The sequence below is a fragment of the Monomorium pharaonis genome, chromosome 5 (assembly GCF_013373865.1).
Source record: "Monomorium pharaonis isolate MP-MQ-018 chromosome 5, ASM1337386v2, whole genome shotgun sequence".
Taxonomy (NCBI): Eukaryota; Metazoa; Arthropoda; class Insecta; order Hymenoptera; family Formicidae; genus Monomorium; species Monomorium pharaonis.
In genome coordinates, this window is record NC_050471.1 from 2183808 (window position 1) to 2208022 (window position 24215).

The following is a 24215-nucleotide window of genomic DNA, read 5'->3' on the forward strand; positions in this document are numbered from 1 at the left end:
TGGTGATTCTCTTTTTCTGCGACACATTTTTTTTAGTAAAGAGTATCTGCAAGCTGTGCGCTTTCCACGGATCTCCTGAAATTTTTAACGATTTAGCTCATTTTATCTCCTTATTACGATCGTAAGCAAATTTTCTGTTCCATATATGCGGTTGCGACTCTTCATAAAGTCTTTGGAAAAGGAAAAAATACAAAAAGTGAGGTAAAAAGTACTGTCTCACCAGTTAGCGGACTTTGAACACTCGTTTTCGCGTGCTCGCCGTTATAATTAATGCATTATACCCTTTCACCAAATGAACACTTTGACGAGACGACAAAAACACGTGTTCTCTTTCGTTGTTGTAATATTTACGACAATGCAATGTACCGCCGTAATTTAAGAATTTCGTTTGAAGCATGCGTAGTGACAAGGTTTAGAAAATAGGGATGGTATCGCAGACGCAGAAAGATCAGTAACCCTCCAATGGATCGTTCAAGCGCATATAATGGTGTTCTTTTTTATTATCAGTTATATAATAACTTTAACGTAATATAAATTTAATATTATATAAAATAATAGCTTTTTGTACCGTAATTTAACATTGTAATAAATTTTACTGTAATAAATGTTTACACGTACGGGAAAAAAAGAATATATTGAAAAGTGAGACAATAAAACATTGTAAATTTCTATTCTGCAACAATACTGTAGTGTTGTTTTTCTATAATAAATAATTGTATTACAAACAAACATTTTAAAAAATAATTATGTCAGAGATAAAAGATTTCACGTATTTTATTATTAAATTAGTTGCATGATAAATAAAAAATAAATACGTTTTTCAAGTATCGAAATTTACAAAATGTTATAAACATCAATTCTCTATATATTCCAATGTCTCTATATGTATATTTTAATTTTTTTTCTCGTGTGTATTCTTTCAATTGTGATGTAAATGTATATACTTATATCAATGTTAATATTTTAATTTTAAAAAATGAAAAAAAATTTTAAGAAATACTATAATTGTATATATGTACTTATTACCTCTAATTTTCAGGATTTTTACAATATACACAGTTATGAAAAGTGTATTAAATTTGATAATATAAAGTGATGTTTGTGAATAAAGTATCGTTATAATTTTAACCCTTAAATGCATGATTTTTTTTTTTAATGAATTTTCAGCTCAATATGATACAATAAAAGGAGCACAATAAGGGAAAAATAAGAAAAAAATTCCATGTTATTGTTTTTTTTGTTATTGTTTTTTTGTTTTTTTTTGTTTTTTTTTTTTTTTTATTTTTTTCGCACAGCGTGACGGAAAACACTCGAGCGGTATGTAGGCAATCGACTACAATGTGTGCTTAGTCGTTTTCGTACATACGCTCAACGCTACCCACCTAGATATGGCATGTTGCCAAATGGCAACATGATGCATTTAAGGGTTAATATGTAATGTTATGAAAAAATGAATAATTAACAGTGTAAAATAATATCCACGTACAGGATTCTCTAATGTATTTGATTAATTAATTGCGTAGATTTAGAGTGGGCAATCGGTCTGAATCGCTGCTTGTTGAAAATTGTCGGTTTGTGGCCGGAAAAAAACAAAGAACAGCGTAAAGAATTCTTATCGAAAATTCGATTGCTGTTCAACATTTTTACGCTGATTTTCGTATTGACTATACCGGCTTTAGTGTCACTGATAAGAGTATGGGGCGATATGATACTGATGATAGATAATTTACAATACACCCTGCCTCTTTTGATAACGACACTGAAAGTCTTCATCATGTGGTACAAAAAAGGAGGTATTTTAACAATTTACTTGGTTTAGTTTTTTAGATTTCTTCTTACTTTATTATTAAACTTATATATCTACAAACTTGTTCCATATTTTTCGAAACTACAAAGATTTTAAGAAATATATCATGGAAATCCACTCTCACACAATTATACTGAGGACACAATATAATGATAATGTTGCAAGGAAATAATAATTTCATATTTATTATTATTATATTTGAAGATATGTTATTTTCCCAGCTTTATCGCCATTGGTTAATATGATTGTAAAAGATTGGATGAAAGTGAAAATGGAAGAAGAACGAAATGTCATGCTAAGGCAAGCTAAGATCATCCGCTTGCTCGCCATGTGCGGCGGACTTATGATACTTTGTACATTGCTGGTGACCGTTTGCTCCTTTCTTCTTGGCCGAACACTTAGACTCGTAACAAATCTTACTGATCCAGATGGAAAGCCTTTGCCAATCCAAACATATTACTTGCATGATGTATCTACCAGCCCGAAATATGAAATAACATATCTGATACAAATTATCTCGCTGACGTTATCCGGCGTTTCTTACACTGCAGTCGACAATTTCCTTGGACTTCTTATCTTACATATATGTGGTCAGATGGAAAATTTGTATCTGCGATTACTGAATCTAGGAAAGGATCCGAATTTCCAAGCAGTTTTAAAATACAACGTGAAAGACCACGTTCGCTTGATCAGGTTCTGAATTAAAAATAAATCATATTTAAACAGATATGCTAAAAGAAAATTTATTATAGAGAATTTCACTCCATCGTTATTAAAGTTTAATTTAATAAAAATAAAATACGATCTACAATTTTATTTTACATTGTAGTTTAACATACATTTTTATAAGTGTGTAACCGTAAGATTTCGATCAATTGCATTGCTCAATATCTTGCGGTAACGGTAACAGAAATGTGCAATAGCTCTTAAGAACAAGTTATACATGTTGTATAATTTGGAATATAAAAGTGTAGAATTAAAAATTTCATATATAATCTGATATAAATTAGATAAATGTTTTTCATATGTTATTATATGCTTTATTTTTTACATTATATTTTAATTTGCAGATCTATAAAAGTCATTGATAATACATTCAATTTAATGCTGCTCGGGTTGTTACTTTTATTCAGTATACTATTTTGTCTTCATGGATTTCTAATAATTAATGTAAGTATAATAATAATTATAGAGTCATTTTACTAAGATAATTATCGCGAAATATCACTAATCACCAAATAATGAAATAACCAAGATCGATATTGAAAGATAAATTTACAAAACACATCGTTGATCTTTACGTGTTTCGCTACTTACTACCACTTTTCATGCGACTCTTCAAACAATATAAAAACAAAATGTTTTAATACATAATGGATAATTCTTTTAAAAACATAATATATTTTTTTATAATTCAGGTTGTTAATCGAGGTGGTAAATTGTCGTTTATGCAATTTATTTTATATTTGTCTGCGAGTGTATGTGTTTTAATGCATATGTGTCTTTATTGTGCTGTTGGAGAACTTCTCGTAACTCAAGTAAGTATAATAATTTATGATTGTTTTAAATAATAAGAATAAATTGTAAATTATCTAGTTCCACAATTTAAATTTTTTATAATTTTACTTGCAAATAATAGTTATTTAAGAATCACGAAATTTCGATATAAATTTTAATCATTATGGTATATGTATACATTTTTTTAATATTATTTTTTGGCTATTAAAATAAAAGCTATATGATAAATCATTGCTAATTTAATTAAAGTTTTAGTTTGCAATAAGAATTATAAAAATATTTTCTTGTCAAACCTTGTTTTTAAATTTGTGTGTAATGAGAATTAATCAACAGAATGAATTCTTAATAAGTCAAATTTTTCTACACAGTTTACTAAAGTATCTAAAAATTTAACTGTATATACATATATGTATATATGTATATAATTACAGATCTGAAAATAATTTTATTGAACAAAATAATTGTGTAGAACGCTTAAGCATAATATGAACAATGCAAATTTAAGTAACCAATTTGGTCACTCATAGGAAGACTTCGGGATGGGATGGGATTGATGGACTGGTCTCGAGTCTCCCTTGCACCTAGCTTATATACTCGCCGACGCTTCCCACGGGCCATCCTCGGTGGCATAATGAGGATGACTCTCGTGTAGACTCTTGAGAAGATTGAAAAGGGCAGAGGAGGGCGTCCAAATCTGAAGATGTCAGGTCCCGTTTGGTAGGACTGATAATCGCCCTGAGACTCGAGTCGTGACGATTGTCACAAATCTAACAAAATAATTTTCAGATCTATATCTAACACTAGCTAAATTTTTAGATACTTTAACAAAATCGTTTTTTCCTTGTATAATTGAATAACATAATTTAAATAATAAGATTTCCATTTCTCATCCATTTAATTAAATTGATTTTTCAATATAATCGAAATATATAAAACATATTTTTGCAGTCTGAAAAACTACATCGTGCCACCTATGAGTACGTTTGGTATACTCTGGAACCAAAGGCAGCAAAAAACTTGACATTAATTATGCTTCGTGCCAAAAAACCATTCAATATCACAGCGGGACGAATATTCCCAATGACAATGTCCACGTTTTGCAATGTGAGTTATGTGAAATATATAAAATATGAAAAAATTCTTATTTTGTAAAAATTATTTTATAAAAAAGATCCTCTTTTCTTGTTTTACTACAAAATCATAAAATAATGGTATTGTTTGAGATTATTGTATGTATTATAATTTCTTAACAATACATACTTTGCAAGACTTTGATATTTGATTTTCAAAGGAACAAATGTTTTAGTTACTAAAAACATCTGCGGGTTATGTATCTGTGTTGCTTGCCAATCGAGATTAACGATAATATAATAAAAAGGTAAAATAGTACGTAGTCACTTTTTTAGTATTATATGTAAAATTAAAAATAATTTCTTTATATAAATATGCTACACAACTTTGAACTTTACGTGCTACATACAATGAAAAATTATGTAAACTATTAAAAATAATTTTTTTTTTCATATATATTTTGTTTCTCTAATGTTGTATTTTGATTATGTTATAAACCAAGTATATCGCAGCTTGTATCAATTATCATAGATAAAAAAATAATAATAGAAGCAAAATAATTATTTAATACTTACACAAGTATATTATTTTCTTATTATACAAATTACTTTTCTATCGTATCTGTTTGTTTTTGAACCAGTAAGTCTCCTTTGGGTTTCAATTTATTATCTAGGATTTTTTGCCTCTCTTGTTTCTTCTCTTCTTGCAATCTAGCATGCCTTTCAACAGCAAAATCTATCTCTCCTACTAATTTGATAATTCTTGCCTGGTAATTAATAGAGTAAAAAAAAAAATATATATATATATACATATATATATACATATATAATAGTAGATAATTTCATAATAAGTAATAATCATTTGTGTTACATACTGCATAATTACGTTGTTTATCTAAGCGTGCTTTCTGTCTTATTCCAAGAGGCGTTGGTCTTCCATCTTTAAATGTATAATCCGGCAAATTTGTCAAAGGACCAAAAGTAGTTGGATTAATCGTTAATCCACGTCTGAAAATATATTACACTATTATGCTATCATACCTATAAATTATATATATTAATATCAATTAGTATTGCATTTTTAAAATGTATATTAATTTTCATATCCTGTCTGTAGATTTAGTTCAAACAGAACAAATTCTTCTAATTTCATACTTTTTACATTAGATACCCAACAATAGATATATAAACTTAGGAATAATTATTTTGTTTCAAATATATGAAAAAAAAGTTCATTTTGTATACTTAGGAAACTTTCCAGAAAGAGACACAAATCCACACAGCAGTAATTGTGTCTCACTGAATATTAAAGAAAGACAGAAATACTACTATGTTAATTTGTGTAATTTACTAGAAAACTCCCTTAAACATAAATAATTTAAAAGTCATACTTTTGTCTCCATCTCTGGTCCAAATGTTGTATGCAAGACTGATGAAATCCATTAATCACAATATTGTAATCTGTAATAATAGCAATATAAAAGTTATGCCAATAATATATAATTGTTAATTGCAAACAATAAACAATTATATCTTGAGAAATGTGTTCAATATATCGTATATTTAGTAAAGAACAAATATAACGTTATAACAATATATATTTCTTTTTTAATACTAACTTATGTGTTGTTTGACACGAAGTGCAGCTCTAGAAGTCGACATCATATTTAACGACAACATTGTATGTCAATTCAATAATAACAATCAATTTCTCCTTACTTCAATGGTTTAATTCCATATACTTTAGGTTATATTATGCAGATCTTGTCGGCACTGTTCGTTGCAGTAATGCCAACATAAGCATAAAGGCCATTCTACAATTGCTTAGCCCGGATCTACAATAGTGTAGTAAGCCTTATGCCATAAGAAATTAACCAATTATATTCGATTATTCTTCTTATATTCGATTATAATTGGCCAATTTCTTATGGCATAAGGCTTACTATACCTATTGTAGATCCGGCCTTAAACGTAGTTGTAAACGTAAAGTTGTAAAAAACTGACCAATCACAAATAATTATTTCTTTTGTGATCGAAAAATGATCGATTGTGATTAGTTGATTTCTTACGACCTTACGTTTACAACTACGCAATTGTAGAATGGCCTTAAAGCACTTCTTTTTAGCAAAACTTCCACGTTCGTGCATTTTTTTTCTACGATACATTTATTTTTTAAATATTTTATTTCAATGTAGATAAATGTCACAAATGTAATAACATACGTCTATGAAAAATAAATGTAAAAAATATAATTATATATTAATATAATAAATAAAATTAATAATAAATAAATATTAAAGTCACAATCTTTTTTTATTTCATTTCTATACAAATTAATATATGCATACTACATAGAAATTTGTTATGTACACATTAATAACCATAAGGAGACTTCAGCTATGTACACCTGGAACTCTATATAAAAACTCCCCATCGTCATCGTAATAACAATCGCTGATCCGATATGTCATGCCAGGCTTGTAGAGATGCTTCGCAATCTTTATCGGCTTCGCATAATTTAGTTCTGTGTCCACCTTCTTATTCCACACTTTGATACTCGTGTCTAACAAATTGTCATCCGCTCCAATAATATTGAAATTTTTATCCTGATCCTTGCGAACTATAGTAACATCTTTATTAGATTTTTGTACCATTTCTGATGAAGTATCCTCCTTCGCGTAAGTCGTCGCATAGTCAGATGCCATGGCAACTTCCACAGTTTGTATCTCTTGCTTGGCATCCATCTGACTTTTATATACATTCAGTAAAGTGATACCCTCTTCTGGAGACTCCTTGTTTATATCTTCTATCTTTGTTTTTACAAATTCATCAAATGTAAGTAGCTTTTCTTTTCTCTTGTCAAATGACTCATCAGACTGTTGTAAATCTGCATGTAATTGTAACGTAAGAGACTCATTTTGTTTATCCAAAACAAATCTCTCTGTATTTGTTACAGCAGCAGAGCTATTAGTCGCGATCAGTAAATTCTGACTTTCAGAATGATCAGATTTATCTACCATACCGCTTGAATTGTCCTCCTGGTGCAGCAACTTCACGTCACTTTGTTTCTCATTGAGGTAAGTTTTTATAATGCTGGAGAACAATTGACTCTTCGGCTTCTTGAACTCCACCTCAGGGACAAACTGTTTCGCTAACAAGTCTCTGTTCGCCAAAATAATTTTCCTGTCCTTAAATTTCTTTAAATGCTTGCTGAGCGCAGGACTTAACGAAAGTTTACCCATTCGAAATTTCTCCCAATTTTGAACTGCCACATTGTCGTATTCCACAACCCTCTCCACTGATTTTGGCGACCACTTGGCGTGCAAAATTCTTTGTATTGTCTCTGGTAAAGCGGGAAAACTCTCACTGAGTTTTTCCACTGTCCACTCCTCGGGATTGTGTTTGTGTAACTTGTGAATCAACTCTCTTTCCATAAATGTAAGAAAACGTGGTTCTTTCTCTTTAAAATACTTTTGAGTGACTATTTGTTGCTTAAGACGCTCTTTCCTGATCCGCATCTCTCTGTAAAAATTGACCTTATAATAAATTAAATCAATAATTTAAAATATTTAAATAAATAATTAATGAATTAATAAATATATAATACAATATCTTTACAATTTTCAACAAATAGAAAATAACACTGATTCAATATCGAATAAATATTAATCTTTATAAATATTATAAAAGTTATGTTAAGTAAAGCAAAATTAAATATAAACGTAAAATATTACACATATTTATATATATACAATTATATTTCCAGCATAGTAAATGCAACGTATAGAATTTTTGTGAGGACAGACATAAAAATACCTTTCGTGCATCTTATGGCTTATACCGACGTTCATAAAGTCCGCTTCGAACTCGCTTACGTCTTCGGCATCAAAACTGTCAACCGATTCATCGTGATCCATCAATTGTATTCTTTTACGAATACCAGCGAGTGGATCTTTCCGCAGAGGCACTTTTCTGCTATACGTTCTACATAATATCATTATCGTTCTGATTTCACTCATTGCAAAATCCAGCAAAATCGAATCGAGTTCAACCGTTCAACGTGGCTCTCTCGTGCACCTCGTGCAGTCTTCTTTCGGGCCCAATGGATTTCCGTCCCTCCAGGGACAAAGTACCACGATTTACCTCGTGCAGTCGTGTCAGTCGTGTGGGTCGTGCCTCGTGTTTCTCAAAATATAAACAAGCATTCCGAAATATTCCGAATCCGAATTCCGATATCGGACTTTACTACATGTGCGCCATCTAAATTAAAGAACCATTCAGGAGTATGATGTTCGAATGCTAGCTTCTTGCATTAATTCTTGTAGAGAGACACTAGTCTAATAATAAATATATAATATTATAAATATAATTACAGATAGTTGTAATATATTAACAATTATAATATTAATATGGATAGTTATAGATAAATAATATTAATATTAGTCGAGAATCTCTAACTCTTGTTGTTTACAACGCCACAGAATGGCATTGTATTTTAAATATTTAATCCCATCTGCGCGACTCCGCGAGTTCGGTCTCCTTTTTTGTATGTTTATCAAACGCCAGAGGCTGGAGCCAGAGCAGCTCGGAACTCGGAACTTGGAACACGGTGGAAACCTGGAAACTGGCGGAAACTGTAGGAAGACACAAGAAAAATGGCGGACGAAAGCGAGGATCAGTGGTTGTACGGGGATTCGACCGACAGCAAGGAGTATACACCGACAAATGTTCAATCGGAGGTTCAGCAGAACGATGACTCGACGCTCGCCGACGGTCAGGAAAACTCGAACACTCAAGAGGATCAGAAGATGGAAGGTGCAGGTCAAACTCCGTCCGAGGTGCGTTACCTAACCTCAATCAATACTTTACAATTAATGTATTTACCAAACAGCATTAGGGAAAAAGGCATCTCACAATTATTTCGATTTCAGAGATTTAGCATATTTGCCTGATGTTTTACATTTTGTACGATTCTTTCTAATTATATATGTGCACACTTTGTTTTAACATAACCTGTACATAATTATGCACCAAACGATAAATTGTAGATAGAAGAGAAAGATAAACAGGCTCATCATAGATGAACTGTAATTTATATAAACTATATATTTTTTTAATTTAAATGTTCTTTTTTTTATACATTTTGACGTCATATAGAGCATGTGATGCTTTATAGATGCAAGAGGCCGTCGATTCCCTTGGTGGTGGCGACGAAGAATCCTCCATGAATAATGTGCAAGAAGAGAACACAGATGCGAATAAAAACGGAACGAGGGAAGCTTCTAGTCAGGAGGATGGTGAAGCAGCCAGCGAATCTGATTCTGATGACGATGTGCATGTTGTTATTGGTGATATTAAATCGACGCCGGCGTATGGCAGTTTAAATATCAAGAGAGGAGGACTGCTGACCAACACGTCCGGTGTATCGGACAAACTAAGTAAACAGCCAGGAAAGTTCAGTATAGATGAATTCGAGACTATTGGTGTCATCAATGGGATACCAGCCCATGAATTCAATTTAGATCAATTAGAAGATAAACCATGGAGGCAGCCTGGTGCAGACATCACAGATTACTTTAACTATGGCTTCAATGAAGATACCTGGAGGGCATACTGCGAACGTCAGAAGCGAATGCGAAGCGAATCTGGGGTGGGATTAATCTTGAATGCAGGTGGCGGTGGTGGCAATCCGAGCAGTATGAGAATGCCTCAGGTGGCGATCACCAATGACAACAGCAAATACTCCGGCATTATGGGCCCCAAGAGGGCGGGCCCACCACCTGGCAGAAAAATGGCAGGAACTATAGATGTTATAGGAAGCTCCGGTTTAGCTTCCAGAAGAAATTTGGATAAATCCCCACCGAAAGGAAACGTTATACAAGTTATGACTGCTGACAGAAGAGAGTACTCTAGAAAGCCAGGTTTTCCCGATATGAGCATACCACCACCTGGCGCGGGAATGCCGCCGCCACCGTTTGATATGCCTCCGCCGGGATACGCTGGCGAACCGACGCCATTCTACATGCCGGAAACCGATCCGTATTACCAGAGTTATGAACCAACGCAGGACAACCAGTGGGGTAATGATCCGGTAAGAAACATGGCATTATGCAGCATGAATTGTTTGAGAGCAGCATTATGCAAAATGTTTGATAACAGGCGGAAAAAATAAAGGAGTGATTCTAAATGATAAAATAAGACTAAAACACGTGAATATTTAGGCATTATAATTAAAAAAATGAAGCTTTCACTGAAATTTTGTTATTCTTGAATTTGTAATTTTTAATATTTAAATATTCATGTAAAAAGTGTTTACAGCACGTGAATATTTAAATATTTATATCCATACAGCAAAATAGATTCGAGATATCTTTGTGCTTACAATTTAAATAAATTGAAGATATCTTATTGTCAGATTCATAGAATTCTGCATGACATTATGTGATATCACATATTATCTGTAGAAAGATGTCTGCATTTGCATACAAATAATAATAAAATAAAAAGTTTAACTATTAATACCAACCATATTATATGCATATAATATGGTTAGTATTAAGAGTTAAACTTTTTATTTTATTTAAGTTTGCTGTATGTTTATTTTGAGATATTTTGTAATTAGTAAGCTAATTTATACAATATATCTTAAAATAAACTTTAGACTATCTTAAATATAAAAAATAAAAATAAGATTAAATATAAAATTAGATATCACATCTGAAAGAAAATTATCATAACTTTTTAGAGATATCTCAAAGATATCTTAGAGATATCTCAGAAACATTCTTAAGATATATGTTGACAATGTTATGCAACAGACAGATATTTTTAAGATATCTCTGTGATATATTTTGCTGTGTGGGTAATTAAGAAGCAAAGCTTTGCAATTGCAATTACAATTTTGTTATTCGTGATTTTTATAAAGATTGCTATATAACATTAGCTAATTTTAATGTTAGGAAATAATTTGAAAAAATAGATCTTATTTTTCTTTTTTTCTTTTTTTATCGAAGACATGGCAGCCGACAAATCTAGCAATTCCAATGACCGAAGGTGAAGATGACAAAGACATGGGACCTAAAACAATACCCACAATGGTTCCACCGACATCCATTCCTCCTCTGATGCAGGCGCGCGATCAGAGAGACGGCAGGGACCGAGATCGAGACAGGGATAGAGATCGAGACCGAGAATTGGATTCTATGAGCAGAGATAGGGACAAGGATAGAGATCGTGATAGAGAGAAGGATTCCATGATGAGAGATCGCGATAGAGATAGGGATTCTATGACGCGAGATGAGGACCGAGAGCGTGATAGATCCAGATCTCAATATCGACATAAAGATCGGTAATAAAATGCTATTCTTTTTCTCAGAATTCTGTATTGCATTCACATGATGCTACATATGATATTATTTCTATAACACACCAATATTAATTCCCCCCTTTTTTTTAAGACATCGGCATCGATCAAGATCTCGATCTCGTAGACACAAGTCGAGATCGCGAAGTCCGAGTCGACGTAAGAAGAAATCTCGACGTTCGGATAGAGAGCGTTCCAAGGAAGAAAGTGAATAAATATGTGTACACGTAAAACCTATATTAATATACAGCGTCACAGGATGTATCATAGAATTTAAGCAAACATTTTACATAATATAATATTTCGAAATATACACATCGGTAAAATTATTCATAATGCTAATTGTAAAATATACAATTATATTAAATATCAGATGTAAGAAAGGAAATGTACAATGGTTCTTGTGGAAGTTACAAATGATATAATTTTTGACAAACGTAAATTATTGATGCAAATTAAAGTTGGATTTACCGTTTGATTAAAGATTGCGGATAAAGAGGGTGAAGATGTTTTACATTGTATTATATTTAAGACCTATCTCGTAGAATATTTTTTATTTTTTTATTGTATGTTTGCACATTAGTTTTTGTATGCAAATTGAAGAAGAAAATACAATTGAGATAAAAAGTTATATTTGTGCACAAAATTTATACGTTTTGTTAATGCTACAAAAACTACAATTGGCAAAACGACGAATAAGTCCCATTTTAATTGAAATTTAATTAAGAGATTAAAATCAATTGAGGTATAAATGAAATAGTTTATTCGAATATCGCGCTTATATGGAGATTAGAATTAAACGACTAGAGAATAACAAAATTGTACGATTGGTCAAATTCAATTTTTCTAAATCGCATTCTTCATTCTCCAATGCAAAGTTGCTAAATGTTACAAGATTTTCCTCAAAATTTGAATTTAATCATTGTTACGAAACTTTTAAAAAATAAAGGAAATTTTTAAGGGCGAGAAATATATAAATTTATAGTAGTTTATGGAAAGTATTGATTTATTATAATACATGAAGTTTTTATTATATTTATTATAAGTATTTATAACTTCACACAGGCACAACTGCTTCTATGCGTAAGTATGTATATATAGGGTCAATTGTTCCAACTTCTTGATAAACTTATCTACCAGATAAGCATGTGTCTATCTTCATTTCTTTTCTTAAATAAATAAAGACAAACGTATATTTACCTGATAGATAAATTTACCAAAAAGTTGGAACAACCCACCCATAAACTTTTAAATATCTGTTAACGTTTACAGTACTGCGCATATGCAGGATTTGTCCACTCGTTTCGCGAAAAGATCGTTGAAAGTGATTGGAGTTTGGAGTCGCTATTCATTTAGTATTCATTCGCCCGAGAGACAAGTTGGTATGTATTATTTTTCAAAATAATCATTTTCTGACTGTACTATAATTTGACAAACGCGACAATAAAGTGTACTTAGACGCGATTTTCATTTACAGTCGATAAATGTCTGCAAAAAAAAATAAATTCATGTAAAAATGTGATGTAATGCAACTAGAAATTATAGGTTATATTTCTGCATGTGCACATAACGGCTGTGAAATATGGTTACGTTCAGAAAACAAGTGATCAGTGAGCGGTCAGTGATTATTGATCCTTATTGTTAGATCTCTAAATTTAGATCAATTAGATTAGCGAATTATTCAACTGTTGTGCAACGGTTGTGTTTTCTAAACGTAGCCAATGGGAGTACATTTCAAGCGTATAGTATATAAGTATTTTTAACGAAGAAGTTATATTTATTTATTTATGCAAAATATTGCGGTATAGGACAAATCGCAAATGAAAATTACTAGCCAAGTATGTTAAACCTTTTTAGCAGAATCGACATGAATTTTTAAAATTGTTTTATAACTTAGGTCTTCTTTTTCAATAACACACGATAACTATGTTATGTTTTAGGTCTTTTAAACTAAAGAGCTGCAAAGACATTTCCACTTTTGTAACTTAAGACTTGAGACACAAGGCTTAGAGTGTGTTCTACTTAACGCAACACTGTTGGAATCATTTCATCCTTGTTTATCGAATATTAAACAAGGATAAATGATGCTTGCAAGCATTAAGTGGAATGCACTCTTATTGTGTATTACTCTCAACGTTGATAACTTTGTACAAACATTTTTTTCTGTACAAGATCACAACTTTTTTAAATCAAATTTCATCACTTTTAAGTATAAAAAATTTTTCAATTATTCATGTATTTTAGCATATTTATCTATATGGCTGTTTATTTTTTAAAATTGTACATAAATATCAATCAATTTCAATAATTTTAATAAAAAAAAAGTATAGAATACATATCTCTCAATTATATGTACAGAGAGTTAAGAATCTCAGCAGCAATATTGAAAACTTTATAAAGAACATGTTTTGTTATATTAAAACTTCTTTCAGTAGTAATATTGATTTTTATTTTAAGAACGTGTATCATTGTTGAAGTCAATAATGCCGAAGTCAAAAGAATATGTCTCTGACAGTGATGACAGCAGCAGTGAAGAGGTATTATATTATTTTCAAATATCTTTATATTAATTTTATAATTATGTTATATTCATATTTACTATTTGCAGGAAGTAAAGTCAAGTAAAAAGAAACAAAAGAGGGATAGGGATGTAGAAGATAAAGCAAAAGATGAGAAGAAACCAGCAAAAAAAGCGAAAACAGAAGACGAAGAAACTATTTGGGATTTGGGTAATAATCGTCAAGTGAATGTGAGGAATTTCAAAGGAAAATATTATGTTGATATCCGAGAGATGTATTATGATAAAGATGGCGATTTAAAACCTGGCAAAAAGGGTAACATTATTTTCACAAAGCTAATGAACTTTATAACTGTTGATAATTTTATAATCAGAAAACTATAAAGAGATTTATTGATGTAATATTTCAATTTTTAACGATATTAATGTAATGTTAATAATATTGATGTAATATTTTAATTGGCTTTTTTTTAGGCATATGCTTAACTATGCAACAATGGCGAAAGTTCATGGAGGTTGTGGAAGAAGTGGATAAGGTGGCAAAATTAAAGGGTTAGAATTTAAATTCTAATTTGAATTTAAAAAATGTGTTTTATGTTCATGTTTTTTTCCAATAGGATCTAAAAAATGTGTAAACCATCGTACATTTTTTTAAGTATTACAAGCAATTTTGTAAAATTAAAAGAAACTAGTACATAAAATATAAAAGTGTTATTTGCGTATTTAAGAAAATTGCATTTGTCACTGATTTGTAATGAAAAAAGATTTTACTTAGCATTTTCTAATGAAGGAAATGATCTTGAAATCTAATAATATTGTAGTTGGTTTATATTACCAAATTTTGTGAATTTATAACATAATATAAATTATAGTTTATCTCCCGTTGTATATTGCAATACATTTTCAATTTTTTTTGCAGTACAAAGAATATCGCATGTATTGTACCATAGAAATTTAATGACTCAGTTTATCAAAATTTCTTGTTAAATTCCTGTTATTGTAACAAATAAAATTCAGTTGTCAATAAAAAATGCAATTTATGTAATTTTGTTGTAACCGCTAGTACTATTACTATTCCCTACGCATATATCGTGCACTTTATATTGTGAATTGCACATTCACACTTCAGAAATTTGAAAATTATTAAAATATTTGTCTTTAAATTAAAAAAAATAAATATAATACAAAATATTTTGAAAAATAATTAATGACAGAAACGCAAATCATTTGGAAAAATGACTTTAAAGGCATAAAGAGTTAAGCATATAAATGTAAAACTTTAGATTATCAACATAACAAAATATTCTTAATATTTTTAACATTTTCACTCTCAATCTCTCTCTCTCTCTCTCACTCTCACTTTTTCTAACACTGTATATAGTATAGAAAAATAGAAAAAATTATTATTTACATTTTTTATACATATGTACACTAAAGAGAGCATTTATTCAGGTCCATGAACTGTAGTCAAGAATTTATTTAGGTCTATTTCATTTAAGGTACTGAGTAACATTTGTGGATCTGTGGGGCATTTCTTCTCAATCTAAAGAAAGAAAAACAATTACGTTGTAGAATTATTAGAAAAAAAAAACAAGCATTTATATGAATTGTATTTAATTTGTAAATTATTTAATTACCTGTTTTGTTTCTTTTGCTTCTAACAGTTTTTTCTTTCGATTTTTGGTAGTAACATCTACAATTAAAATATTAAAATAATTTCTCATTCATTAAATATTATATAATTTCTCCAGTAAAAAGCAATTTAATTTATTTGATTAAAAATAAGATATTGTTATCCTACCTTTTTCTTGATGTTTATCTGACTTCTGCTTCTTTTTCGTCTCAGCTTGCGCATTGTTATTAGTTTTGTTTGTAGTAGTTTTAATAATCATTTTCTTCGTTTTAGCTCTTGATGGTTCATCTACAGGAGATGACGTAGCTAGGGGTTTCGCGATATCGTCTTTTAAATTAGGAGCGTCCTTGTCCATCTGGAAGTTGGGCCTTTCGCAAACTTTTTTAATTTTCGTGCGTGATTTTTTGCCTCCTTTCTTAGGCGGGAGATTAAATATTTCCTCGAACTCGGTAGCCTTCATTATCTTGATACATTCAACGGGGTTTGGATCCGAAAGATCGGCATAATTTATTTCAATCTGTAATTCATGCCCACTATATCTCCTCCTTCTCTTTCTCATCGGTACACTGTCGTCATATATAAAGTGATACTCGGTTTTATTATTATGAATATCGGCTGTCGGATGCGATTCGTTATCGCCTTCATTTTCAAGTTCACTTTGTTCTTTGTGTTGCTGTTCGATTTGACTTTTACCATTATCCAAGTGCTCCTTCTTAGACGCGGGTACTAATTGTAAACACTGGAGAACGTTCGACAATTCTTGCTTGGGATTTTCAACATTAGCATTCTCCTTGTCTGGAACTTCATTAGAATTTTGAACTTCGGTAATTTTCTTAACTTTATTATCTGTTGCACTCACGGTGGAAGATGTTTTGCAATCATTCTCCTCGTCACTAAATAAGTCGCGTTTCACTTGATCTACCTTGTATCTTAATATTTTGTAATCAGATTTATCAACATGATTTGAAAATTGTCTCAATTTGCTTGTTTTATCCTCCATTTGATCGTGCTTCAATTTATCCAGAGCTAATGTTTCTTGCGCAACGATACATTTCTCTGAATTCGTTTCTTTCAAAATTTTTTCTTGCGCATTTTTAAGTGTTTCCACTGTTTCTTCTTTACTGATTACATTATTTTTAATACTGCCATTTTTCTCCGTAATCTTCTGATCATCTGATATCTTTTTTAAACAATCTTGATCTTCCGAAATGAAATTATGCAATTGCGCGGACTCGATTTTCTTATCATTTTGAACTGTATTATTTTCCATGTCACAAACGTTTTTGTGTAATTGTTCTGTCTTGTGATCATCGGGCGGTTTATTACCATTATTTCCGTAATTCATTAAGTCAGTACTTTTCGATTCGATAATTTGGTCCGTCGGTTTTTCCTCGTTATCATATTGGTTCGCGAGATCGTGATTTTCCGTTTCACATTTTCTTCGCGAACTTTTTCTTGTGGTTTTCCGTCGATTATCTTGTGGCTCTGTATTATTCTTATAAACATCTCTGGAATACTTTGCTGGTGGTCGTATAATTCGTTTTCCTCTGCCAAACTTTTTTAAAACGTCGACAGTTTTGTTCGTTAAAATACACTTACGCTTTGTCCCACTATTCAGTTTTGAATTATCTTTGATTTTAGCTATAATGCGTTGTCGTTTTTCCTCTAATAGCTGCCTATGCATGAATTTGTTATGCACAGGCGCGTTTTCCTCACACTCAGATTGACATTTATTTTTACTTTTGTTCAGAGACTCGATAAATGTTGATGATCCTGGAGGAATATATTGTATATCTATTATCTTTGGCAATGCTTTCGGTACGTTAGTTTGTACTTTATTACTGCCCTTTGACGAATTATTTGATTTCGATAATTTTTCGTCTTCCGTCATAATCGCCGATATTTTTGTAGTCAAGTTAATCATTTCTACTCCGGTTTTTGAGCTGCTAGGTGTTTCCGAAATATCGGCTTCATTTAATAGAGTCTCATCTTTTGCCGGAGTTTCTTTCAATGTATTCTTCAGCTGTTCATCCGTTTTTGCGATTGCAAATACTTTCTTTGGCGAAGACTCCGCTTTAATCGCATTATCTGATTTTTTACATACATCACTTGATATATTTGTTAATACAGCGTTTGTATTTTTCGGTATGTTGGCATTTTTTTCTACAATATCACTACTGATGTCTGTACTTGTTTTACTTGAAGCTTTGTCACATTTCTCGTTTGGTGAACATGTATTTGATGTATTCGAACTGCTAGATGTAGATGATGAAGACGACGATGATGACGACGATGACGATGACGATGACGTATCGGAGGATGAGGAGCTACTTTCTATAGAGTCATTATGAGAATCGTTTTTATTGATATCAATTACTGTTTCTCTCTGCTCGCTTTTAAATTCATTTATCTGTATCAAGTCCACGTGATCTATTACAATGGAAGTGTTGAGTTCAGTTGCGCTTCCCGAATCTTTAGAAGTAGATGCAATTTTGAACTCTTTAATAGCCTCATCCCTCGGTAAATTCTCCTTAATCACCTCGAATTCTGTTATCTCTAGTTTGGAAGAGGTACACATCTGGTAAGCATTATCTGAAGAAACACTGTTGTGCGTCGAATGTAATTTAATGTGTGATGAAGATAGAATGGGTGATTCTTTTATGCTGTTGTCTTTAGACTTAGATATCTTCAAATCGGAATTCTCGGCCTGCTCGGAGGTAGGTTTGTAGTACGGGGAATTGTACTCGCCCCTTTTTATAATATCTCTGGTTGTCTCTTCCTTCGGGGTTAAAGCTACACCTGGAGTTATCGGGAATTCCGGGGTGGCGATAAAACTACGCATTTTCGAGGAATCCTCGCTGGTTTTGATAAACGGCGTAATTAAATTGCTATTGGGACTTAGCACTCTCGGCGTCGGTGGTGGACCAGATATGTTGTCGAACTTTCTGGGTGTCTCCAAATTTATCATATCGGGCAATCGCAAGATATGCTGCGTATTGTCTAAGATTCTCGAGATTTCAGACACTTGCGAATTGACTTGCGCTACTTCCATGTTCTTCTCTTTCTCATTATCGGATTTTCGTAAATTTGTTGATATTGTCTTTAATTGTGCATACTTTTTTACAGGTTTCTTCTCAACCGTTGCCGCCGCGTCGCCGTTGGGCGCGTTTATTACTGCCGGTGTCTCACAAATACTGGTCAAAATTTTGTCAGGCTTACTTGTAATAGAATCTACAGTATTAACAATGATTTTCATTGTATTTTCCTTCTCCTTATTTTGCGGCTCTGTTAGTTTTGTGTTTTCTTGACAATCTTCTTCGGGTTTGTCGATATCTTTCTTAAACTTCACTTTCGATTTATCACAACTCTTTTTTTTGTCGTAATTAGCTGATCGTGAATTGTACTTAGCTTTCTTACATGTCACGTTGTCCTTATCCTTGATGATATTTCTTTTTCTCTTTACAGATTTCTTAGTCTCTGGCTCGTCTGCCTCGTGTTTCGTGTTCGATTCTATACTTTTGCGTAAATCAGCGTCCCAATTTCCCGCTAAGAGTTTAGGTTTAACTAAAGGTTTGTGTTGAACAATCTTATCCTCAGAGGAGGAACAAGATGCACTGGTACTCCCATGTGGAGATACCTCACCTATAATAACACCGACACCATTAAACTTGTCCCAACCACCCATGAGTTTTGGCGCGGGGCTTCTAGTAGCTATTGGGATTCTATAAGATTGACTAAGTTTCATCGGACTCTTTTGCTTTTGAGAAGAAGTATTGGAAAGTGACGGTGATCTAAATAATGAAGTCCTACAAACAGATTTTAAACGTTTCGCCGACGAACTGTTAGATGAGAACTTGGCGTTTCCATCCCCACTTGTTTTCCTGGTAGAACTCGTTCTCGTAGGGGTGCTAAAGTCGAGCGCCCTTATGTGACTGCTTCGCTTGCGCGGCGTGGACAAGCTTAATCTATGATTCTTGGATCTACTTTTTAATAGAGATTTCGGCGTACGTTTAGTAATAATATCGACGTTTTTTGGCGACGGCTCGTTTTTCATGTTATTTGCCATAGCGTTGTTCCCTACATTCTCGATCACGGGTGCCAAATCAATGTCTGAGAGACTGTGACTCTGATTGGTCTTGTTACAGTTGAACTTTAAATATGGAGAAAATCCACTGTCCGACAGGCTGATATTCTCCTCTAGATTGATCGTAGGCATGTGAGTGTCATTTAATGAGGTTTTAGCGCTGGTCTCGTTGCTGTAAAGCGTTATTGATTCACTTCCGACGACATTATTAGTTTGCAACGGTTTTACCGGGTGTAAATTTAATACCTGTTGATCAATAGTGATAATGGGTACTGTCGCATCCGTTTTGTGAATGGTTTTTAATCGTTTTGTTACATTACCATTTTCCCTTGCTGATTGTAATAATTCCACTTGATTCGCAGGTTGTGCTACATTTACTGTCCTTAGATACAAAGTCTCCACAGTTTCTGTGATTCCGTTTGGATCTTTTGGAGCGATTGGAATAAAACGCGAAGTGGAAGTTGATGTTATAGTTGATGAGCGATTTATCAAAAAATTATTCATCTCGTCTTTCGAACATACTATCAACGTTGGCATAGTCATCAGTTCGTGTTCCGTTACGGACTGAAGAGAACTGGATTGGTTATTACTGGCCTGTTGATCGCGTTTAGATTTCGTAGGTTTCGGTCGTTTTACCGTCGACTTTTTAACTTTTGCCTGTAAATTATTACTTACAGGTGGCACAACATTATTGTTTACAGTTTTCTGTATATCTATCGCTGTTAAGGGCTTTATAATATTATCCTCATTTACTGTAGATGTCATTGTTTGCATTTTTTGTTCATCATCATTTATAGTTATTATTTCTTTTACATCAAGAGTCTTTTTATTACTGTCAGATGCATTTGTAATATTGGCATTTATAATACTCAATATCGCTGCTGCATTTTGATCTTCTAAAGAGTTCTGATCTTTCTCTTGATCTCTCACTTTGTCAACTTCATCTTCAATTCTGTTATATTGTTGTCTCGAAGAACTGCGAAGTCTGTGTTTTAAAGGCACATCCGCTGTATCGTTTTCTGCCGATACTTTATTATCTATTACCACTGGCTCTGGTGAACTAATATTGTCCATACCTGTTTCCACGTGTTTCTTTTGTACTCTAAAAATATTACAATGAAAATATATTATATTAATAAAAAAAATATTATATTAATAAAGAAAATATATATATATATATAATGTTAAATTTATAATAAAATATCCAAAGAACAAAAAATATATATACATACTCATTAACAGATTTTGGGCTTAGCTTTCCTTCACCATCATCTTCTGGACTTGTATCCGTTTCTGCGTTTGGTCCAATAATATCAATTAGAAGCTTTTCAAATATAGGATCGGCCTCTGTTGCTTCAACAATTGATTTAATATCATTTATCTCAGCCATAATCGAAGTGTTTCCTTTGCCAAGCGATTCGTTTAAATTCTCGTTCTCCTTCAAGGATAAGTCTGTAGGAATGATTGCTTTGTTGATATTCTCTGCAATACATTCCTGTAATTCTGTACGATTCAACATTTCTTTCATTAATATCTGAAAATGTATATACAAGTAGATATTTAATAATAAACTTTCAAGATATATTCATAAAGTTTGGAAAGTAAATTTTTTAACAATGATATTCTTGTATAAATAAACAATGCAAACATATAAATAGCAGAAAATTAATATCACTTTGGTGCTTACACTGAGATTTTCAATAGGCTCATCATTAGATTCAGACTCTGACTCAGGTATCTCATAAGGAATAGTTTGAACTTCTCTACTAGAGAAACTTAATAACTCTTCTGTACTTGTGGCTGCAGTATATCGTTTGGGTGTTGTATTAGTTGCATTTTCTTCCTTTCTTTTATCATCAATGTCCATTTCACAACTTCGTACGCTCGAGACATCGTCTGTACAAAAAAAATTGTTAAATTTGTCTATGAATTTATGTCATTAATTTGCTGTTTCATAATTACCTGAACTTATCCGAGTGCTGCTATTTTTATTATGTGTACTAATACTATTGGTACTAATTTTCTCAAAATCACATTGCTTGTGAGGTTCCTGCATGGAACTGTCATCTCTCTTCTCGACTGTATGAATGGTGCATTCCATCTGGTTCAACAAATCTACATTTCCAGGCAGACTTTCTAATGGAGTTGTGTCAACATTATGACAACTTGCTGCTACATTAAAAATACCAAAATAAAAATTTCTTGGCATAAAAATATCAAAATATTAATTTCATCAAAGTTTTACATTATGTAAGATGTTATAAAATTGCAAATAAATAAAAATAAACATACGTGGACTCATGACAACAGATTGTTGCACTGGATTCAACTGGGATCTAATGCTGCGTTTAATCCGTTCACTGTTACTATAATGCCGTTTACGCATGTTACTTGCAGCAATGGGTGAGCCATTTGATGTTTGTGCGTTACTCTGTAACATGTGGAAAGATGTTATATAATTTAATGTTAATCTATGTTTAATTATGCATGGGCTTGTGTTTTAAATTCAATTCTTCTATTTTTAGAAAGTTTCTCCCTATCTGAGGATTGAATCTCAATTATACTAAATGTGAAAGTTTTCTGCTATATTTAGAAGAACATGAAGAACAATTGATCAAAATAACAAATAAGTTACCTGAGAAGGTACATTTATGTTTACAACAAATCGCTGACCACGTGGCTCTTCTATAAGAAACTTGAGCTGCTCTATCAAATCTCCACAATGCTTCACTTGTTCGCAGTCACTGGCTTTGTTTAATCGTTCTTGAACTGCAAGAAAAATATGTTTAGACATGAGCTTGACATTAATAGAATTTATATGCAGTCTAAATCTAAATTATTATCACTTAAACAAATTTAAATTAGATACTACTAGTGGCAATATATTAGTTACTTATAGAACTGATAGCTGAAAACTTTTCAACTATGTCCATCAACGTTAAACCATTGACTCTAGTGCTGAATCTCCTTCCACAAGAGAGTACTGCACGGCATTCTTGCAAGTGCGGAGACGTCTCTAAAAACAGTTTAGCTGCCTCAACACACTTCTGATCCTCGAGATAACCTACAAGTAGAGATACTGTAACAGGACTACAACGTATATCAATCATACAACTTATTTAATGCTATGAAACAAGGTACAGTACAAAAATGAAAAGTACAAAAACATTGCTAAACACTAGATGACACAATTACTCTTTTGTTATGTTCTCTGTATTTCTTTGCTTCTTTCTCTTTCTCTAAAATTCAGACATGTCAAAAATGCAAGTAAACTCACAGAAATACATTTTTCAAAGTTTCTCTTTCTCTCTCTCTCTCTCTCTCTCTCTCTCTCTCTCTCTCTCTCTCTCTCTCTCTCCAATAAGAAAACTTTATTCACACAATTACATAATTTAACATAGCAATGTTACTCTCAAATGCCAAAAAACACTGGCATAAGTTTATTCGCATGTGAGATACAAGAGACAAGAGACAACGCAAATGCGTGAAAGAATTCGATAACATAAAGGAAATATATTCTTTCAGCAAATGCAGCGGACTGACATTTATACAAGAAACTCAGCTGCGAAACCTTTCGAGGGACGTAGCGTTCCCGCGGGAAAGGTTACGCGCGAGCGTCTTGGCTTCTATTCCCGCACAATCTTACCGAGCACCAGTCGGGCGATCTCGGACGGTAGCATAGCTTCCATGATTGCGCCGAATATACTTCACGATAACCAGGTGATCCTCTCGTCGAGGCATCAGCGGCATCGCAGCTCCAAGAAAAAGAGCGAGATGAGCAAGGCTATCCTCCTTTGGGTGCACTATTGCGTCTCAACAATGGCAACAAAGAGCAAACATTTGTACTGCATTGCTACCAACGTGCAGCCTCGTGCATTCTCTCCCGAGTTTCGACAGCGTCGAGTTCGAGATGCAACAATCAGTCTCCGCAGTTTCTCTTCCAAAGCAAAAACCGAGGCCTATTGGGCCCGCAACGGGGATTATCCCGATTATACGCGTTCGGAGTTGCATCTAATTACACGCACTTGTCCACAAAATTTCGTTGAACTTGCCGTCTCTCGTTGCTCGCCGCACTTGTGAGATCCATTCTACGCCGTCGTGCACGAAATTAAACGGAAATGCAAAGGAGAATGACGACGACGTTGCAGCTCGGAACGTCTCTCCGTTTTTTTAAACTTATATTTCGCGGGACTACGTTCAAATCTTCCACGCACAACGTCGC

At 32.6% G+C, this 24215-nt stretch overlaps 6 protein-coding genes across 8 annotated transcripts; 3 read left to right on the forward strand and 3 right to left on the reverse strand.

Moving 5' to 3' along the window:
• Window positions 1-1507: 1507 nt before the first annotated feature.
• On the forward strand, window positions 1508-5005 carry LOC105833755 (odorant receptor Or2; the record flags this gene model as incomplete). Its single annotated transcript, XM_028192674.2, has 6 exons — window positions 1508-1793; window positions 2029-2500; window positions 2878-2977; window positions 3226-3345; window positions 4274-4429; window positions 4632-5005. Coding segments are annotated over 6 exons (1188 nt in total), but the record flags the coding sequence as incomplete, so codon positions are not given.
• LOC105834446 (39S ribosomal protein L52, mitochondrial) lies at window positions 4855-6184 on the reverse strand. Its single transcript, XM_012677337.3, has 4 exons — window positions 6015-6184; window positions 5787-5856; window positions 5271-5403; window positions 4855-5162 (listed from the first exon to the last, which is right to left on the reverse strand). Exons 1-4 carry the CDS (start codon window positions 6073-6075, stop codon window positions 5001-5003), a joined length of 426 nt encoding a protein of 141 aa, XP_012532791.1. The 5' UTR covers window positions 6076-6184; the 3' UTR covers window positions 4855-5000.
• Window positions 6185-6689: 505 nt separating this feature from the next.
• LOC105831947 lies at window positions 6690-8437 on the reverse strand. The gene is made up of 2 exons (XM_012672875.3): window positions 8212-8437; window positions 6690-7917 (listed from the first exon to the last, which is right to left on the reverse strand). Exons 1-2 carry the CDS (start codon window positions 8412-8414, stop codon window positions 6789-6791), a joined length of 1332 nt encoding a protein of 443 aa, XP_012528329.2. The 5' UTR covers window positions 8415-8437; the 3' UTR covers window positions 6690-6788.
• A 574-nt stretch (window positions 8438-9011) lies between these two features.
• Window positions 9012-12263, forward strand: LOC105831251 (pre-mRNA 3'-end-processing factor FIP1). Its single transcript, XM_012671662.3, has 4 exons — window positions 9012-9233; window positions 9572-10486; window positions 11409-11743; window positions 11853-12263. Exons 1-4 carry the CDS (start codon window positions 9051-9053, stop codon window positions 11971-11973), a joined length of 1554 nt encoding a protein of 517 aa, XP_012527116.1. The 5' UTR covers window positions 9012-9050; the 3' UTR covers window positions 11974-12263.
• A 680-nt stretch (window positions 12264-12943) lies between these two features.
• On the forward strand, window positions 12944-15307 carry LOC105830593 (activated RNA polymerase II transcriptional coactivator p15). 2 transcript variants are annotated; one of them, XM_012670413.3, is made up of 4 exons: window positions 12944-13140; window positions 14216-14295; window positions 14367-14592; window positions 14751-15307. In XM_012670413.3, the coding sequence occupies exons 1-4, from the start codon at window positions 13041-13043 to the stop codon at window positions 14831-14833; spliced, it is 489 nt and encodes a 162-aa protein (XP_012525867.1). In that variant the 5' UTR covers window positions 12944-13040; the 3' UTR covers window positions 14834-15307. The 2 variants fall into 2 exon arrangements, with proteins under 2 accessions (XP_012525867.1, XP_028048633.1); XM_028192832.2 differs by lacking the exon at window positions 12944-13140 and adding an exon at window positions 13307-13596.
• Window positions 15308-15652: 345 nt separating this feature from the next.
• LOC105828818 (serine-rich adhesin for platelets) lies at window positions 15653-24208 on the reverse strand. Of its 2 annotated transcripts, none has more exons than XM_012669261.3 (10): window positions 23640-24208; window positions 22887-23057; window positions 22629-22762; window positions 22286-22424; window positions 21956-22162; window positions 21681-21889; window positions 21226-21527; window positions 16078-21095; window positions 15914-15969; window positions 15653-15819 (listed from the first exon to the last, which is right to left on the reverse strand). In XM_012669261.3, exons 1-10 carry the CDS (start codon window positions 23680-23682, stop codon window positions 15721-15723), a joined length of 6378 nt encoding a protein of 2125 aa, XP_012524715.2. In that variant the 5' UTR covers window positions 23683-24208; the 3' UTR covers window positions 15653-15720. The 2 variants fall into 2 exon arrangements, with proteins under 2 accessions (XP_012524715.2, XP_012523182.2); XM_012667728.3 differs by having other exon boundaries at window positions 21956-22165; window positions 23640-24207.
• Between the last annotated feature and the right edge of the window lie 7 nt (window positions 24209-24215).